The 17465-nt window shown below is 56.0% G+C and overlaps 3 protein-coding genes and 1 long non-coding RNA gene across 4 annotated transcripts in view; 2 read left to right on the plus strand and 2 right to left on the minus strand.

Annotated features, from left to right (window-relative positions):
• Nucleotides 1–2177, plus strand: part of Elavl3 (ELAV like RNA binding protein 3) — an 8733-nt gene extending 6556 nt beyond the window's left edge. Inside the window, exon 6 of the mRNA XM_012515106.1 lies at nt 1732–2177. Within this exon, the coding sequence (XP_012370560.1) occupies nt 1732–2083 (352 nt within the window). The 3' untranslated portion in view covers nt 2084–2177. The remainder of the gene's footprint in view (nt 1–1731) is intronic.
• Nucleotides 2178–5466: 3289 nt separating this feature from the next.
• Nucleotides 5467–12690, minus strand: Prkcsh (protein kinase C substrate 80K-H). Its single transcript, XM_004632820.2, has 18 exons — nt 12605–12690; nt 12105–12222; nt 11852–11968; nt 11209–11304; nt 11066–11123; nt 10194–10311; nt 9837–9966; nt 9334–9418; nt 8759–8837; nt 8282–8368; nt 7913–8071; nt 7723–7819; nt 7251–7320; nt 6929–7018; nt 6684–6758; nt 6506–6605; nt 6265–6426; nt 5467–5804 (listed from the first exon to the last, which is right to left on the minus strand). Exons 2-17 carry the CDS (start codon nt 12190–12192, stop codon nt 6280–6282), a joined length of 1596 nt encoding a protein of 531 aa, XP_004632877.1. The 5' UTR covers nt 12193–12222; nt 12605–12690; the 3' UTR covers nt 5467–5804; nt 6265–6279.
• Nucleotides 12691–13038: 348 nt separating this feature from the next.
• Ccdc151 (coiled-coil domain containing 151) overlaps nt 13039–17465 on the plus strand; it is a 12093-nt gene continuing 7666 nt past the window's right edge. Inside the window, exons 1-3 of the mRNA XM_004632822.2 lie at nt 13039–13533; nt 16767–16888; nt 16981–17058. Coding sequence (XP_004632879.1) covers nt 13284–13533; nt 16767–16888; nt 16981–17058 — 450 coding nt within the window. The 5' untranslated portion in view covers nt 13039–13283. The remainder of the gene's footprint in view (nt 13534–16766; nt 16889–16980; nt 17059–17465) is intronic.
• LOC111817145 overlaps nt 16961–17465 on the minus strand; it is a 2372-nt gene continuing 1867 nt past the window's right edge. Inside the window, exon 3 of the long non-coding RNA XR_002821405.1 lies at nt 16961–17037. This is a non-coding gene — a long non-coding RNA (uncharacterized LOC111817145). The remainder of the gene's footprint in view (nt 17038–17465) is intronic.

The following is a 17465-nucleotide window of genomic DNA, read 5'->3' on the forward strand; positions in this document are numbered from 1 at the left end:
TTTTTTTTTTTTTTTTTGGTGGAACCGGGGATTGAACTCAGGCCCTTGCATTTGTCAGGGAAGCGCTTATTCCACTGAGCCATGTCCCCGGCCCCCAAAATGTTTAAGTTTAAAAACTTAGCTCAGTAGAATAAGCGGGGCCTGAGTTCAATCCCCGGTTCCACCAAAAAAACCCCACAACACTTTATTATTGCAAAAAGCCCATTGCCGTGAGCCCCTTCAGCCTTCCCCTTTGAACACATTCCGTCATTCTTAACGCTTCTGCAGCAGCTCGAGGTCTTCCACAAGTGCCTTTACAAGGTGTGGTCAGGAGCAGGGTGGCAGCTGCTTCCCAGGGCCACCAGTGGAAAGCAGCTCGTGAAAACATGACCCGTGACCTCATCCACCTTATTCACCAGATCCCCAGCAGCGTGTGACGTCTGGCTCTTCCCCAAAGTAAAAATGACCTTGAAAGGTCAATGTTTTGAATCAATTCAAGACATCAATGGAGCCGCAAAGGTGGAAGTAAAGACACAAAAGCGGATTCCAGAGCTGCTCCAAAAGTGTCAAGAATGATGGCTAAGTGTTGGACGTGAGGGGGTCGATTGTGTCATCTACATTTCTTTTTTTGTTTTTGGTGGAACTGGGGATTGAACTCAGGCCCTTGCACTTGCCAGGCAAGTGCTTATTCTACTGAGCCATCAACCGGGCCCAAGGGGGTCGATTGTGATGAGCTCCGTGTCCACATGTCTCTGCTGTAAGAGCTTTGTGTTTCAGAGCAGGGTCTTGCTGTGTGGTCCAGGCTAGCTTGCATTTCCTGTGCAGCCCAGGTGGCCTCAGCAGTCAGGCCAGCTTTCCCTCCTTCATTTTCTTTATTTTCTCCTCTCTCTTTTTTTTTTTGCGGAACCGGGGATTGAACTCAGACCTTTGCACTTGCCCGGCACGCACTTATTCTACTGAGCTATCTCTCCGGCCCCCCGACTCTTTCTCTTCTTTCTTTCTCTCCTCTTTCTCCTTTTCCTGCGCTCCTTCCTTCTCCTCCTCCCTCCCGTTGTGCCTTAGACCCTAGGTCTCCTGAAGGCCAGGGATTGCTCTGCCCGGGGAACCACACCCAGGCTGGTGGTTGGTTTCCTTTTCATTCTTTCCAGTTTCTGGATGTACCCTTCTTTCTCACCATAGACTTTGATGACAGTACACACTTTTTGTTGTTTCTTCACAAAGTCAGGAACATTGATGTGGCATCTGTGACAGCTACAGAATGGCTTCCTTCTAGAATGTTTTGTGTACTGTGTTCAAACTGAGGCTGAGCCAGGTCACAATTGTTACGGAAACCAACACTTGGGAGACACTGTGCGTGATCTGAGAAGGCCAGGAGGGGCTGAGGCTGAGCCACTTCATGGGGGCCAAAGGAGGCCACCTGGGGGAGGTGAAGGTGGTGCTGACACGAGGGACCCTGCTGTCCCTGAGTGTGTGGACATGGTGGGCAGAGTTGCTGAGGGCAGGGCAGAGTGAGATGAACAAGCCCGGGACCCTGGAGGGACAAAGGTCACAGGTCAGGCCTGGAGGGAGCTCAGGCAGGGCCAAGTGTTGGTGTGGCTTGTGCTCAGGAGGATCAGAGGTCAAGAGAGCTGCAGGGGGTCTCAGGAGGGGTCCCCATAGCAGGCCCAGGCAGGGTCCTGATGGTGCTGGGATCCCAGTGGGCTCGGAGGTGTGCTGGGGGTCAGGGCAGAGCCCGCGTGACCCCCAAAGTAGTCCCCTGTCGCTCATCGCCAGGTTCTCTCCGATCGCCATCGACGGCATGAGTGGCCTGGCCGGCGTGGGGCTGTCGGGGGGCGCGGCTGGCGCCGGCTGGTGCATCTTCGTGTACAACCTGTCACCTGAGGCGGACGAGAGTGTGCTGTGGCAGCTGTTTGGGCCCTTTGGTGCAGTCACTAACGTCAAGGTCATCCGTGACTTCACCACCAACAAGTGCAAGGGCTTCGGCTTTGTCACCATGACCAACTACGACGAGGCGGCCATGGCCATCGCCAGCCTCAATGGCTACCGCCTGGGAGAGCGTGTGTTGCAGGTGTCATTCAAGACCAGCAAACAGCACAAGGCCTGAGCTGCCCCCTCCCCGCCACCCTGTCCCTGGGCAGCAGAGAGAGAAAGAGAGAGAAAGAGAGAGAGAGAGAAAAAGAGGGGCCCGAGAGAGACAGCCCAGGCAGGCAGGTGGACCCCATCCCTGTCCAGGGGTTCCGCATCCACCCTCCCTGCCCCCCACCCATCCCAGCTGGGCTGCTCACTCTCTCCTCTGGTTTGGTTCATGGTGAAGGTTTTTGTTCCTTTTTTTCCGGCTAAAAAGAAAGCAGAGATGAGCCTCCACTCCTCCTTTCACCACACTCCATGGGATGGCTTGGGGGACAATGGGGTTGAGGGGGACCTGGACCTTCCCAGGCCTCCCAGCCCAGGCCCCCTCAACATCTTAGGTGGGACTGGAGAAAGGGGAAAGGGAACAGGTTTAAAAATCCCCAAAATAAAAAAAGTGAAACTGGAAGAGGGGTGTGGGCATCCCTGGCTCCCAGAATCCCTGGGAGGAAGCAGGGGGAGGGGAGGGCCCGGAAGCAGAAACAAAATGGAGAAAAAAAGGGGGGTGGGAGGGGAAGAAAAACTCTATTTTTGTAAAAAGGGAAAAAGACCTCGTGGAGAATTTTTACTGGGGATTCTTGAACTTGAAAAAAAAAATCACAAAAAAAGACAAAAAAAAAAAAAGAAACTATTTTGGCAGGTTATGTTTACCAGCTGGGGCACGGGCAGGGCTGAGGGGCTGGGGGTTCACGGGGCCACACACGGGCACACGCACTCACACCACGGGGACAGAGGCACAGACACTTCAGCTCACGTTTAGGAACTCGCTGGCCAAACCCAGATGCGTGATGGGGTGAACCCACAGGAGACAGCAGCTTGGGGCTGCACCGACGTGGACGCCGGTCGCGCAAGCTCCTGGGTGTGCAGACACGAGTATCTCCGTGTCCACGCGGGTGCAGGCCATCGCCGGGGACACCGGGTCACACCAACAGACCCACGGGCAGGGACACACGCTCAGAGCAACCTGTACCTGCAGGCTGGCCCGGCCCCTCCTGCTCGGGGCTCCCTCGGTCCCACCCCCCAGCCCTTTCCTGGGTCATGAGGGTTCTCCCTGCTGCCCACCAACACAGGCCTGCAACACGGCGTCCATGCACCCAGACACACAATACCTCGGTCCACTTTGGCGTCTCGGCGGGCTGGAGGCAGCCCCTGTCCCACACCACTTGAGGCCAAAGGACTCCCTGTCCCCTGAGCCTCCCCTTCCCACGAGGGCCGGGCCTCCCCGGCAGCAAGCACCTAGCAGCCTCCCTCAGGCCCAGGGTGGACAGGCCCTACACCCTTTCCCGTCCACTTTGTCACACACACACACACACCCCCCCCTTTTAGTTTGTTAGGTTTATTTTCAAAATTTTGTCTCCAGGTTGGGGAGGGCGGTGGTCACAGCTCTCTTCTGGAGGCCCGGCCAAGGCTTCTGTCTGGATTTTGGTCACCACTCCACGCCCACACCTCTTGCCCTGCTTTTCACCATTTTTTTTTTAAAAAAAATTCCGACAGAAGCCAAAGGCCGGAGCCCCTGGGAGCCCCTCGCCCCTCTGCGGGCCCAGTCAGAACAGAATCGTGAGCCCTGTGGTCTCCGTTCCAGTGGCCTCTGCACCTCCTGTCCTGTCCAGCGTCCGGCCACGGCCCCAGTTGGGATGTCCAGCTCTCTCTCCCCACCCCTCCCGTGTTGTTATTAAACGTCTGTGGAGCTTGTGCTGCAAGGAACAAAGAAGAAAAAAAAAATCAAAAACAACAACAAAAAAGAAAAACAGAAGAGGAAGGGAAAAAAAAGGCAACAAAAAAAGAGGAAAACAACACACTCAGAAGATTTAAAAAAAAAAAAAAAAGGAAAAAGGAAAAAAAAAAAAAAGACATAAACTGGCACCAGTTAACTTTCTTGTACTTTTTTGCTGAATTTAGCTTCTTGTAGTTTTAACTTATTGCTATGTTAACTATTTATTATCCCTGTTGACCTGTAAGGACCTTTGTGTATATTTCTGTTATTTCATCCGGTTTGCAAGTTAAAGGAACTCCGATGTTCTTTGTTTCTTTAAGTTTTGCTGAGATGTGGTTATGCCTAATTTATTTATAAAAGGGGAAGTGGAATCGTTAAAGTAATATTAATTATTAATAACAGTAATGGTAGCCGGGCGGCGGCGGCAGGGGGAGCGTGAGTTCTTTGGGGCAGTTCCCCCCACCGGCCTCCGTGGACCGGCCACATCCGGGGATGTCAAGGGGATTCATTTTGCTCTTGTCTTGAGAATTTTTTCAGTCCTATTTAGCTGGTGAAAACCCTAGCTTGTTCATGATACACGAATCTATTTATTCTTGTGGTTTTAAGTCCGCCTTCCCCTCCACCCTCCCTTCCTGCAGGGCAGGGACCCCCCCACTCTCCCAGTGGGTCCACCCCTCCTCCCCTGCTGCCTCTGGGGCTTCCCCCCACCCCCCCGCCGCCCTCCGCATAGAGCAATAAGGGCTGGGTGCGCCCCCCACCCTGGGGGGCTCTGGAGAGGGGACACCTCCCCACACCCCCCGCCGAGGCCTAGGCTCCTGCCACCCTGACACTGGAGGGGACCTCTTTTTCTAAAACAGAGCTCAACCCGGCCAGGCCCCCTCCCTGGAGGCCGGCCCCTCCCCCCAGGGGCCAGGCCAAGGGCTCCCCGGGAGGGGATCCCAGGCTTCCACCTCCTGGGGGTTGGGGGCAGGGTCAGCAGGGAGGGGGCTCAGCCCCTCCAAACCTCCCTTCATCCTGTAATTGATTTAAGTGAGTGCAAGCCCAACCTGAATTGCAGATTGAAACGATAAAGAAAAGAAAGAAAAAAAAAAAAAAAAAAAAAGACAAAAAAAAGAACAAAACGAACAAACGAAAAAGAACAAAAAAACCAACCCAACGAAGAACACTTGCGTTGCGTTTAGACTATTTATTACCAGGATTCCTGGCCTGGCCGCGGTAACAGACTTTTACATGGAGTTGTTTAATTATTTGTACTTTTCATGCCAGAAAATAAAAGTTCAGAATCTTAACGTCTTGGGTGGTGTGTGCTGCGTGGGAGGTGGGGTCAAGCCGCGTGGCTGAGCTCAGGCCCCCGGTCTCACGACACCAGCCCTCAAAGGGATCCGCGTGCCCCAGCCTCCCAAGCACTGGGCTCCCAGCGCACAACGGCATGCCTGGCTTGGTCTGGGCCTCATCCACCCCAGGTGCACACTGTCCCCCAGGGCACAGAGGACACAGATGGAAGTGGCCTGGGTTCCACCCGCGCTGTGCTGGACTTGGCCACAGGCCTCACAGGGCAAGGCCCGGCAGCGTCCACTGACAGCCGTGTTCACCTCTGCCCCCTCCTTGGCTCTACATCCCACAAACAGGGCAGACACAACCAACTTTGGGGGTGGAGTCACATTTATTGTTCCAGATCACAGATGAAGTCATTCGCTGGCCCCACCATAAGGGGGAGGGGGCGACTAGGGTCAGGGTGAACCACCCCACCAGGTGGGGACTGGGGATCGGGCACCGGTGGGGTACTGGGAAGGGGCTCCTCTAACCCATCTTTGGAGGCCACAGGGGCCTAGAAATGTGGCTCAGCCCAGCCAGGTCCTGGGGAGTGGGGGGCAGAGGCAAAAGGTCCTGTTCCGTAGAGGGGATAAGGACCCCAGGAGCCTTGGCCTTGGTCCACAGACAGGGTAGTGGGAGGCACGGCCAGGCTGCTTCCCGCCTTGAGATTCTAAGTAGGAGAAAAGGACAGGTCAGAAAGGACAGGGAGGAGCTGGTGAGATGGCTCAGTGGTCTAAAGCACCTACTTAGAACAAGCTTAGTAAAGCACAGTAAAGCACAGGGACCGCGGTTCAATCCCCCAGCACCACATGCCAGCCAGCCCCGCCCCCTGATGTGCTGAGCTGGCCACACACACACACACACACACACACACACACACACACACACAAATAAACATAAATAAAAAATTAAAAAAAAAAAAAGAAAGGACAGGGAGCACCATGCGGGGTCACACAGCTGAAACCCTGGCCCTCAGGAGGATCCCTGCGAGTTCAAGGCCAACCTGAGCCACATAGTGAGCTTGAGGCCAGTCTGAGTTACAAAAGGAGACCCTGTCTCCACACACACACAGACAGACGACAGACAGGGTGGGGAGGGGGTGGTAGGCGGACAAACAGGCCCCTGCCCACCTTGGCCTGGCTGGGCTATAGCTCGTCGTGGTCGCTGTCAGCAGGCAGCTCGGGTGGCGGCTCTGAGCAGGCAGCGGGCGTGGTAAGCTCCATGAGGTACTCACAGCGGCTGGGCTCAGTGGTGCTGGTGACCATGGTCTCCTTCCCGCACAGCAGGCGCACCTGGGGGCAAGGCGGAGATGTGCTCGAGCCACAGGGCTGGCCAGGTGGGCTGCCCATGGCCCACACACCAGGCACTCACCGTGGTGGAGCGGTTGGGGCCCTGCCAGCAGCCGGTGCCCTGCTCGTACTTCATGGCGCTGAACCTGTCGTGCTCAGGCCCTGCCCAGGAGCCCCACGTGCTGTGGGGATGACCAGCTGAGCGCCTCAGCAGCTCAGGGCTGGGGGACAAGCACTGTGGGGCGCAGTGGACCACTCACCCAAGGTTGGTGGGGGAGCCACCGAGCTTGGGCTTCTGGGAAACGAGTTTGAAGGGGCAGAGCCGGTACACATATCTGGGGGAGATACAAGGACCTGAGATCCACCCATGGCCTCGCTCTTCCTGTAGGGTAGAGCTTCCTGTAGCTCCACCCCAGCTCCATTCCTTCCAAGACCCCGTGTCCCTCCAGCTGGCAGGCAGCCCCAACCCCCAGCCTGACCCCAGGCCCCACATGCCCAGACCCACTCGGTGGTGGTGAGCTCATAGCACTGGCTGTACAGGTAGGCAAACTCCCCTTGGGGGCCGAAGTCGAAGGAAATCTCCTGCTCCAGGTTCCTGGAAGAAGTGGATGGATGTCACAGCTGACGTGGGACAGCCCAGCCCAACAGTGGATGGACACCAAGGGCTGTGACCCCTGCCGTCCCGGCCGCCTGGGGACCCTCCCTGCAGGAGCCACCCCCACTGGAGCCTCAGCTGCCTTCATGACTCCCAGTTACAGCCACCTCGGGGGTCTAGGGGCAGGTGCTGGCCAGGCGGGGGGCAGCTTGGCCTTGGCCCTGGTACCTACTTGATGGACTCCTCCATGTCCTTCAGGGACCGCTCAGCCTCCTCGAACTTGCTGCGGGCCTCCTGGGCAGCTGGAGGATGGGACACAGGTCATAGGTCCCCACCCTATGTGGCAGGATGAGCTACGGGGACCCCAGCAATGGGACTGCCGCCCTCTCCCCCTGGGCCTGCCCTGGACAAGGACAGAGCTGTGGATCCCTGTGGGCCTCTTGCCAGCGCACAGCATGCACCCTGCTGCCAAGGCACCACGCCCAGGCTCGCTGGCCCTGGAGCCACCAGGGGTGACACAAGCCATACCCCAGGGAACAGGAGGACACCTGGCGCCAGAGATGGGACCGGCTTTCCCTGGACAGAGGCACGCACGCACGGCTTGTGTGTGGCTCTGAGGCGGAGGGGACGACAACCAGGGCACAGTGCAGACTCCACCCAAGTGGGGGAGAGTGGTACGCGCTCCCCACCCGGCTGGGCCTCACCATCGATCAAGGCCTGTGTCTGCTCGTCATAAGGGGGCATCTTGTCCTCCTCTCTGGGGCTGGCCGGCAGTGGGGGCTCGAGTGGGGACGGGGCCTCCTGCAGGGCAGGGGCCACAGTCAGCAAGTGCCCCCACCCCAGCCCGGCTGGACCAGGGCCCCCAACACATGCCTCGGGCTGCTCCCCGAGCACCTGGGAATCCTGCTCCTCCTCCTCCTCCTCCTCCTCCACTTCCTCCTCCTCAGTCTCCTCTTCCTCCTCCTCCATGGGATGGGTTGGCACGGATGGCGGCTCCTCCTTAGGCTCTGTCACCTCTGGGGCTGGGGGTGCCGGCAGGTCAGTAGGCAGTGCCTGGCGGGCAGGTGGGAGGGCAGACTGTCACCTGGGACTCACGCACCCCAGCCTCCAGCCACAGCGGCTCCTGCATCGCGCCCTCCTGCAGGGAGGAGTCTCTGCGGGAGCCCGGGTGGCCCAGCTGGCTGGGGTGGCCAGGCGCCAGGATGGAGGCTGCGCCTTTGTGAGGCGGGGGTGGGGCAGGACCGCGTCCCCTCCTCCACAGACCTCTGACTGGTACTTGTCCCTGATGGCGGCCCAGACTCGGTCGTAGAAGGAGCTGGCATCTGTCTGTGAGTCCCCGCTGAGCAAGGCCTGCGTATGAACACAGCGGGGTCAAGACATGGCCTCTGACTGTGGTACCAGGCGGCCAGAGGGTGGCAGTCCAGGCCATTGAGGGCTGGGAAAGCAAGGAGACAGAGCGACAGGTGTGTACCAGGCCCACCCGGGCCAGGGGACCATGGGGAGGGGGAAGACCAGGCTGGGAGGACGAGGGCATGGCAGAGGACAGGTGTCCCCTCCTGAGGTGCCCACAGGGGTATGCAGCAGGGAAGGGGGAGGGGCTCCACACTGCTCAAAGCCACTCTGGACCCCACTAGGCAGGGAGAATCTTGGGGCACCCTGACGTCTCCAGCCCAGGGCCCTTACAGGCTTTACACTAGTGGCCTGGGCCCCCTCCTGCCCCATGAGGTCACTCAGGGGTACCTGGGCCTCCCCTTCAGACAGTGTCCCATCACCATCCGTGTCCAGCTCCGGGTGGCTCTGTAGCTCGGCCACCGAGACCCTGTGGGGACACAGGCAGGAAAAGACCCAGCTCTCTGCCAGCTGCCCACCAGGCCACAGGCAACACTGACCTACCTACTCCCAGCCAGACTGACCGCCCCAGCCCTGCACCCCTGCCTGGCTCGCAGCCCCAGGCCCCTCCCACACCAGCTCCTCAGCACTGGATAGACCCAAAGGGGCCCAAGGCAGAAAGGGCAGTGAGGTGGGTGGGAGATAGCAGGACCCCATCACCAAGAGGAGCCCTTACTTCATCCGCACCCACCCCACAGCCTAACACACATGGAAACTGCCAGCTGCCCCACGCCAGCCTGGATGCCATGTCCCGTATCCCCAAACCAGTACTGGCCGGGGGCGCCCCAGCCACCCTTCTGAAAACCCCTACTTCTCATCCTCCAGGTTCCCTGTGGCCCCCTCGGTCCCCAACAGCACACGTTCCACCTCATCACCGGGGCAGTCAGAGGCAAGCTGGGATTTCTGCCCCAGCGGGTAACACTTACACACCATCCGTGTTGTCGTCTAGCTCCCGGAAAGCGTCAGCCGCCCGCTCCTGCTCGCGCTGGGCCTTGGCAGCAGCCTGCTGCTCTGTAGAGCAGTAACTCTGTGACGCTGGGCCCTTGGGCACCCCGCTCTGTGCAGACCCCCATAGTGGCAGCCCAGCTGATGGGGCCATTGGCATTGCTCCCGACCTGTCAGTCCAACCGCGTGACCAGACTGCTGCATATGCATGAGGCATGAAGCCTGCCTGTGCTGCCAGCATGCTGGGAGGCTGCAGCAGGAGGAGCTCAAATTCCAGTCCCACATGGGTAACTGAGCGACTTATCGAGATACTGTCTCCAAGTTACAAAATTAAAAAAAGAGCCAGCGATGGAACTCAACATGAAGGCTCCAGATTGAAAGAGGAATAGAGGAAACAAGACGCCTGGGTAAACCACCACCTAGGATGGGCAGCAGGCAGGACCAAAACCTCCCAGCCGGCCTGTCCCCTCCATGTCCCACTTACCTTCCCACAGCTTCCGGTGCTGCTCCTTGGCTTCCTTCTCTGGCTTCTCAGCCTCCTCCTTCAAAGTCCGGAGGGCCTCCACCTGGTCTTCCAGTGACTTCCTCCCAGCCTGGAACTCAGTGAGCTTTTTCTGGGTGGATAGGAGGCAAGCGGTTGGCTCTCCTGGCCTTCTGCCCTGCTTGCACTGCAGGCGCCTCTCTGGCTCTACTCCCCCAGGGACGGGTAACCTTTCCGACACACACACCTCTCTGGGTCTCCCCGGGCTGTGGCTCCCCAAGTGCACACTTCTTTATTTTGAACCGGAGTCTTGCTAAGTTACCTAGGAGTGGCTTGCACTTTCACCCCAGGGACCCCCACCTGTTTCTCCTCCCGAGCTTTCTTCCAGTCCTCGATAAGGATCTTCTTCAGGCGGAAGCCCTCTCGGGTGACCTCTGCCATCTGCTGGAGGGACTCTCTCTCCTTTCGACCCTTCTCTCTGGGGTGAGCGGGACACATGGGCACCACCAAAGGCACTGAGGATCCAGTGTCTTCTTCTCCCAGAAGGGCTCATGCACCTGCTAGCCCACCCATGCACAACTGGCCAGAAAGCTGAGCAGGAAAACCTTCCACTGACCCCAGGCCCTTTTCCCTGTCCTTGAGAGGAGACAGGGTTTGTCCTCTCTCAGAACCAGAGAAGGGACCAGGGAGTGATGGGGTGGGGGTAGGGAGCTGGAAGCTGGAGAGAAACGGATGGGGAGGCCGACAGAAACAAGGCAGAGAATCCAGGCATGGGGACACGGGCCTGTGATCCCAGTACTGTGGGGGGCTGAGGCAGGAAGACTGAAAGTCTGGGCTCTGCCTGAGCAATTTAACCACTTAGCAAGACCCTTTCTGGAATCATAAAAAAAAAAAAAAAAAAAAAGAAAAAAGAAAAAACACTTCAGTGCACAGGCCTTGGGTTTGATCCCTAATTTCTCTTTTTTCTCACACACGTGCTCATGCACACACACGCACGCAAACACACATCAAAGCAGGAAATGAAACCTTGCCTTTCTTCTAGAGCCGAGGAGATGGCTCAGTAGAATAAGCACTTGCCTGGCAAGCCCAAGGGCCTGAGTTCAATCCCCGGCTCTGCCAAAAAAACCAACCAACCAACCAACCAACAAACAAAAGGAACCAGAGCCTCGTATCTCCTGAGGGCAGGCAGGCCAGGAGCCAAGCACTGAGTGGAGGAGCTGTCACCCACGTACTTGCAAGTGTTTTCGCACACCGTGCCACTGTTGTACTCATCGGTCCCGTCGCAGCAGTCTAAGGCCGAGGTGCAGAGATCAGAGCCAGCAGCGCCTCCCCGCTCCAGCACCACCCCCTGCCCAGGGCTGGGGCCCTCACTCACCACAAATGCCATCATTGACGCGGCTGGACAGGATGTACAGGGGCTTATAGCCCGCATTGGTGCAGTGGAAGCTACCATTGGGACAGGCAGCTGTGCCTGCATGGGGACAGGAGGGGAGGTTTGCTGAGATCACTGAGGGAGAAACGCATCCCATCCTCCACCTATACACACGGCCCCAACCCACACAGAGAGGACCAGAGGGGTGGGGATGAGGCTATGCATAGGGCGCACACCTGTCAGCCTGTCATTCCAGCACTCAGAGGGCTGAGGCAGGATGGCCTGAGCCACACAGGGAGACCTGGGAAACAAACAGCCCTACCCTGGGGGCCTGAAAGGAAACACTCCAGCCTCAACTCCGCCTCAGGGGTGGCCATCTCCACTGCAGGCTCTGATGACTGTCCCCTGGCGGCCTGCTAGAGCTACCAGGCCCACGAGGGAGTAGGAGCACTTGGCCTCCCACCTGCACCTACTTGAGAGACCACTTAAAGCCCCACCTCCAGCAGCCTTTGCGGCTGCCCTGGTGCAAACATCTCTTTTTTCTTCTCTGTGGGGGAAGCCGAGCTGGGGATGGAACCAGGACCTCATGTATACTAAAGAAGCAGACCACTGAGCTGCGTTCTGGGAACACGGAGAGCACGCTCACCCGGCTCATCCGAACCATCCTTGCAGTCACAGTAGTCGTCATTAACCTGATCGAAAGGGATCGTGGCCGAGCCATCCAGGCAGGTGAAAGGCTTGGATTCGTCATAGAAGTGATGATCTGGGGACAAAGTCAAAGTGAGAAACTCCACCTGTGTCCCCAGCACCACCACCAGCTGCAAGAGACAACCACGTCCATCGCGGGCCCCTCCTCCTCCCTCTCTCCCCGACCCCCAGCCAGGACCCGCAGGACTCACTAGTGAGGGGGACCCCCCGGGGCCTCTTGACCTCCACGGCCCAGCCGAGGGGCGGCGGCGGCAGCAGCAGCAGCAGCAGCACCAACATCACGCGCGGGGCTCCCGGCCGGCACCAGCTCTGTGGGAGGAAGCAGGCTGCGGGGAGACGCGGGGATCGCCACGCCAGGGCACGAGCGGGGAGCCAGCGGAGCCGCCAGGGCCAGCTCCAGGCAATAGGATTCCTCCACCTTTTTAGGACAAATGATCGCTCTCTTCGTTTCTGATTTAAGACCGGGGAACAGAGGTCCTCCCAGTCCTGGGCAGTGCAGCAGCAAAGCCTCAATTTGCTCAAATCAATAACGGGGAACTTCAAAGTCTTCCCTCCCCGCGCTGGAGTGCAAAACTCAGTTCCCGCTCTGAGCCCATGGGGTTCGCTGTCGCCTCTAACCCTCACACACGCCCGTGAGCTGCCCCCTCTATGAAATTAAAGTGCCTTCCCACACGCTAGTTCCATCACCTACATGCGGCCGAGCCAAGGGTCAATGGTCACCGCTCCCCGCTTTTGCTCAGCAGCCACGGTTCCTGCTACAGAAAGAAAGCGGAAGTGCTTCGATACGTCACTTCCTTTCGCACGCGACGCACCAGAACGGCGAGTCCGGGACGCCATGTTGAGAGTGGCAAACGTACGGATGCCGGAACTGTGGCGGCCATCTTGGGTAGGACTGTGAAACCTTAGAGGACAGATCTGAAGACTCGCGCTTAATGGCGGCGCGATTAGTCTCCATCTTGAGTGTGGCGGCTTCCGCAGCCGGAAAAAGAAAGTTCTTGAAAATTGCCCGGGAATCTCACTCCTGGGAGGTGGGACGAGAAAGGAAAGAGAATGAACACGTGACCCTGAAGTAGCCTCCTTCACCACTTCACCATCTGCGGCGCGGCTCAGCCCCACCACCTGCTGGGACCGCCCCTTGGTCTTGCGCCAGCCAATGCGAGTGGCACGCGGGCGGTCTCTATGGGAACGCAGGAGGGAGGAGGGGGAAGCGGTTACTTAGTAACCGGGAGATGCTGAGCGGCCCCGCCAAGCGGTCGGAAAGTGCATTCCCAGAGACTGAGGAACTCGAGCTGACCGACGGATCCCAGACAGGGGCGGCCAATTTTCTGTTGCTCCCCTAAACTTTAGGCGCCTTTGGCCCCAATCCAGTCATGACGTCTCCCCTGTGCAGGGCGGCCTCTGCCAACGCCGTGCCTTCCCAAGATCAGGCTTCGACACCCTCTTCCAAAGCCAAGGGCAGTAAGGCTCAGGCCAAGCAGGACCACCTCCGGGGCAAGGGCTGGCCCCGGACACAGGCCTGGCCTGCACACCACTCCAAGACGGGACTCTACAGCCGCAGTCCGGTGAAGACCTCTGTGCACACACAGGTGGTTGAGTTACAAAGGAAGATCCAGCTGTTGGGTAAGATGGCTCCAGAGGGCACAGCAGGGTCAGGGGTCAGCGGTGGCCACCCAGGGCTTGTGACTAGACATGGGTGACCAAAGCATTTCACCTGCATGAGTCTTTTTTTAATATTTATTTATTTTTATTTATTACATTTATTGTGTGTGTGTGTGTGTGGCCAGCTCAGCCCACCAGCGGGTCTGGCTGGCATGTGGTGCTGGGGATCGAACCGCGGTCCCTGTGCTTTGCCAAGCTTATTTCAAGTAGGTGCTTTAGACCACTGAGCCATCTCTCCAGCCCCACTGCATGAGTCTTGGTGACCGGTTTTTGTGGAAAAAAAAAAAAAGGGGCTGGTGAGATGGCTCAGTGGTCTAAAGCACCTACTTAGAACAAGCTTAGCAAAGCACAGGGACTGTGGTTCAATCCCCCAGCACCACTTGCCAGCCAGCCCCGCCCCCTGGTGGGCTGAGCTGGCCACACACACACACACACACACACAAATAAAAAAATTAAAAAAAAAAAAAACCCTCATACTTTTTCATGGTTCCCCCCATGGTTTCTTTCATTGCCTGAAAACTTCTGAACTTGGAATTGCAGTGTATTTCTTTTTTTTTTTTTTGCGGAACCAGGGATTGAACTCAGATCCTTGCGTTTGCCAGTCAAGCGCTTATCCTACTGAGCCATCACCCCGGCCCCGGAATTGCAGTGTATTTCATATTTCCAAAAATTTCAGTTATTCTCTCACCCATGTGGTGGTGAAAAGAGTAAGCTCAACAGCCAGGTTTTCTGAGTTCAGAACTTGCTCTGTGTAATTAATAGTTTAACTTGAGGGAACTAAAACTAAAGTAATTGCTATCTGGTTTTTTTAATCTATGAAGCAGAGATAATGAACTCAGAGGCTGAGGCAGGAAGGTTACAATTTGGGCCTACCCTGGGTAACATAGTGAGACGCTGTCTCAAAATAAAAAATAAAAAAAGGGCTGAAGAACTGGGCATGATGGCACAAGTCTGTAATCCCAGTACGCAGGAAGCTGAGGCAGGAGGATTGAGGCCAGCCTGAGCTATGTAGCAAGTTTTCTTATTAAAAAAAAAAAAAAAAAAAAAAAAAAGGGCTGGTGAGATGGCTCAGTGGTCTAAAGCACCTACTTAGAACAAGCTTAGCAAAGCCCAGGGACCGCAGTTCAATCCCCCAGCACCACATGCCAGCCAGCTTGCCCCCTGGTGGGCTGAGCTGGCCACACACAAAATAAATAAATAAATAAATCATAAAAAAAATAAAAATAAAATGTTAAAAAAAAAAGCATTAAATTCAATAGGGCAGGGGGAGAAGAGGTGGAGGAGAAGGAGGAGGAGGAAAGAGGGGAAACAGTAACACTACAAAATTTGAAATGGGAAATGTACTTAGAACAGTGTGTCATATACTAGAGTGCTATGAAGTAAAGCCAGTGTAACTTGGCTACTTTTCTTTCTCCTTGCTAAGACAAAATACCCAGCACCCAAAATTAAGGAAGGAAAAGTTTATTTAGTTCATAGTTCATGGAGGTTTCAGTCCATACCCGGCTGGCTCCAGGGCAGACTGGCACATGGCGGAGGCTCATGGTATCAGAAAACAGCAACAGCAGCAAGAACGAAAAGGGAAGATGGAGAAAACAAGCCTTTTCCCCTCCTTTATATTGTTTTGAGGCTACCTGCCCAGGTGGGGGTGTGACACTCCTACCCCAATCCCGGCACTGGACCTTGGATCAGTCGTAAACTCTAGAAGCCCACCTCATGACTGTGTTAGGCTTTGGGGGGCCCTCTAGACACAAACCCTAACTTAGTGTGTCTCTTATCTGTGGGCAACGTTGCCCTTTCCAGGGGCCACGTGGCAGGGGCCACACAGGTTTCTGGCTCTCGCTCTATGAGGGGCATCTCTGCTGCCGCCTTCTAATGAGCAGAGCGAGGGAGCTACCCCGAACAGCTCCTCACGGCAGCCCTAGTGTTGCTCATACAGCTATTTGGGACATCCTGGTGGGTAAGTCATCATCCTCGTTGTTGTTCTTATTTTTTAATTTTTTGGCAGAACCGGGGATTGAAGTCAAGCCCTTGCGCTTGCCAGGGAAGCACTTATTCTACTGAGCCATCTCCCCGGCCCCTATTTGGGGGTTTTGAGAGGGGATCTCAGTATGTAGTTCAGGCTGGCCTTGAGCCCGGTGATCCTCTTGCCTCCGAGTGCTGGGATAAAGGGTGTATGCATCCCAGCACCCAGATGTTTTCATTAACAGATCATCTTGCTGAGCTAGTGAAGATGTGGGCACAGGAAGGAGACTGCTTGTGGCTTTGCATAGTGTAATCAGGGGCTCAGGACCTGGTAAGCAAAGGTCCTGAGTTCGATTCCTGGTACCCCCTCCCAAAAGACAACGTAATCAGTCTTCTCATCTGTAAACTGGGTATCATTTACAAAGGGAAGTGCACCTATGGGCATGTGGCATTGAGGATTTGCCATTGTCTCAGTCCGCCATGGACACACAGATGCTCCAAGGGAAGGGTTTCTGTTTCACTGTGCAGTGCTGCGCATGGAACTGTGGGTCTTACTCCTGCTAGGCAGGTGCCCCCCTGCTGAGCTCACCCCAGGCCAATGCCTTGGCTTTTAATTGACACAGTGATAATACAGAGCTTGGCCAGGCATGGTTACATAGGGCTGTACTCCCTGTAATCCCAGTACTCACTCAGGAGGCTGAAGCAGGAGGATGGTCGTGAGTTCCAGGCCAGCTTGTGCTACACAGCAAGATCCTGTCTCAAAAACACAAAACAAGAATGGGGCCGGGGAGATGGCTTGGTGGAATAAGTGCTTCCCTGGCAAGCACAAGGACCTGAGTTCAATCCCCGGTTCCACCAAAAAAAAAAAAAAAAAAAGAAAAGAAAGAAAAAAAAAAAAAACAAACACAAAACAAGGGCTGGTGAGATGGCTCAGTGGTCTAAAGCACCTACTTAGAACAAGCTTAGCAAAGCACAGGGACCGTGGTTCAATCCCCCAGCACCACATGCCAGCCAGCCCCGCCCCCTGGTGGGCTGAGCTGGCCACAAACACACATACACACACACAAATAAATTTTAAAAATTAAAAAAAAAACACAAAACAAAACTAAAAACCAACAAAAAACAAAACCAGTCAAAATATGAAGCCGCTGATTACACAGAGGCCTTCTCTCTGAGAGGTGCCACATCTAGCCAGTGACACCGGCTTGTGTCTGTCCCCTTGCCCACCCCAGAAGGTGACCGGAAGACCTTCTATGAGAGCACCCAGTGGAGCATTAAGAAGAACCAGGAAGCCATTAGCCTGCTCCGTGAGGAGATCAAAGCCCTGCAGGGGCAGCTGACGGACCTGCTGCAGGTGAGGGCGGGGGCTGGCGGGAGCTCAGCCCCGCTGGGCAGCGGGCGGCCGGCGGGTGGCGGCCGCAGGTGACCCAGTGCCTCTCCTTGCAGGGAGATGAGAAAGTGGTACAGGCAGTCATTCAGGAGTGGAAGGAAGAGAAGCCGTACCTGAAGAACAGGATGGCCCAGGTTCGCTCTCCTGTGTCGTCATTGCGCTCCTTCCTTTCCCATCCTTCTCTATCCTGGCTGTCAGTTGTTTATTCACTCAACAGCATCTTTATTCATTGAATTATTATTATTATTATTATTGTTGTTTTTTTAGACTTTGAGGCCAGATTGGGCAATGTAGGGAGACACCTTATCATATAAAAGACAGCCAGTCCCACTTCCAAGGAGCTCATAGCCCAGTGGAGAAAATTGACCACCCAGTCCTTCAGGATGATAGTCCCTTGCTAAGTTCCTGTAGTCCCAGTAGGAGGCTGAGGCAGGAAAGTTGTTTGTGCCCAGGATTTTGGAGCCAGTAGAGCCAACACAAAATTCTCAGCCAGCTCTGTTTCTGTCTGTCTCTTTCTCTCTCTCTCTCTCTGTCTCTCTCC

This window comes from Octodon degus, unplaced genomic scaffold (assembly GCF_000260255.1).
Source record: "Octodon degus isolate 3935 unplaced genomic scaffold, OctDeg1.0 scaffold00050, whole genome shotgun sequence".
Lineage (NCBI taxonomy): Eukaryota > Metazoa > Chordata > Mammalia > Rodentia > Octodontidae > Octodon > Octodon degus.

Excerpts from the sequence above, each read along its gene's own strand:
- Prkcsh (XM_004632820.2), bottom strand. The coding sequence starts at position 12,192 with ATGTTGGTGCTGCTGCTGCTGCTGCTGCCGCCGCCGCCCCTCGGCTGG. Across the intron at positions 9,419-9,836 it reads GCACCGGAAGCTGTGGGAAG|AGCAGCAGGCTGCTGCCAAG; the intron begins GTAAGTGGGACA and ends ACTGCTCTACAG. Across the intron at positions 7,019-7,250 it reads GACATGGAGGAGTCCATCAA|GAACCTGGAGCAGGAGATTT; the intron begins GTAGGTACCAGG and ends CACTTCTTCCAG.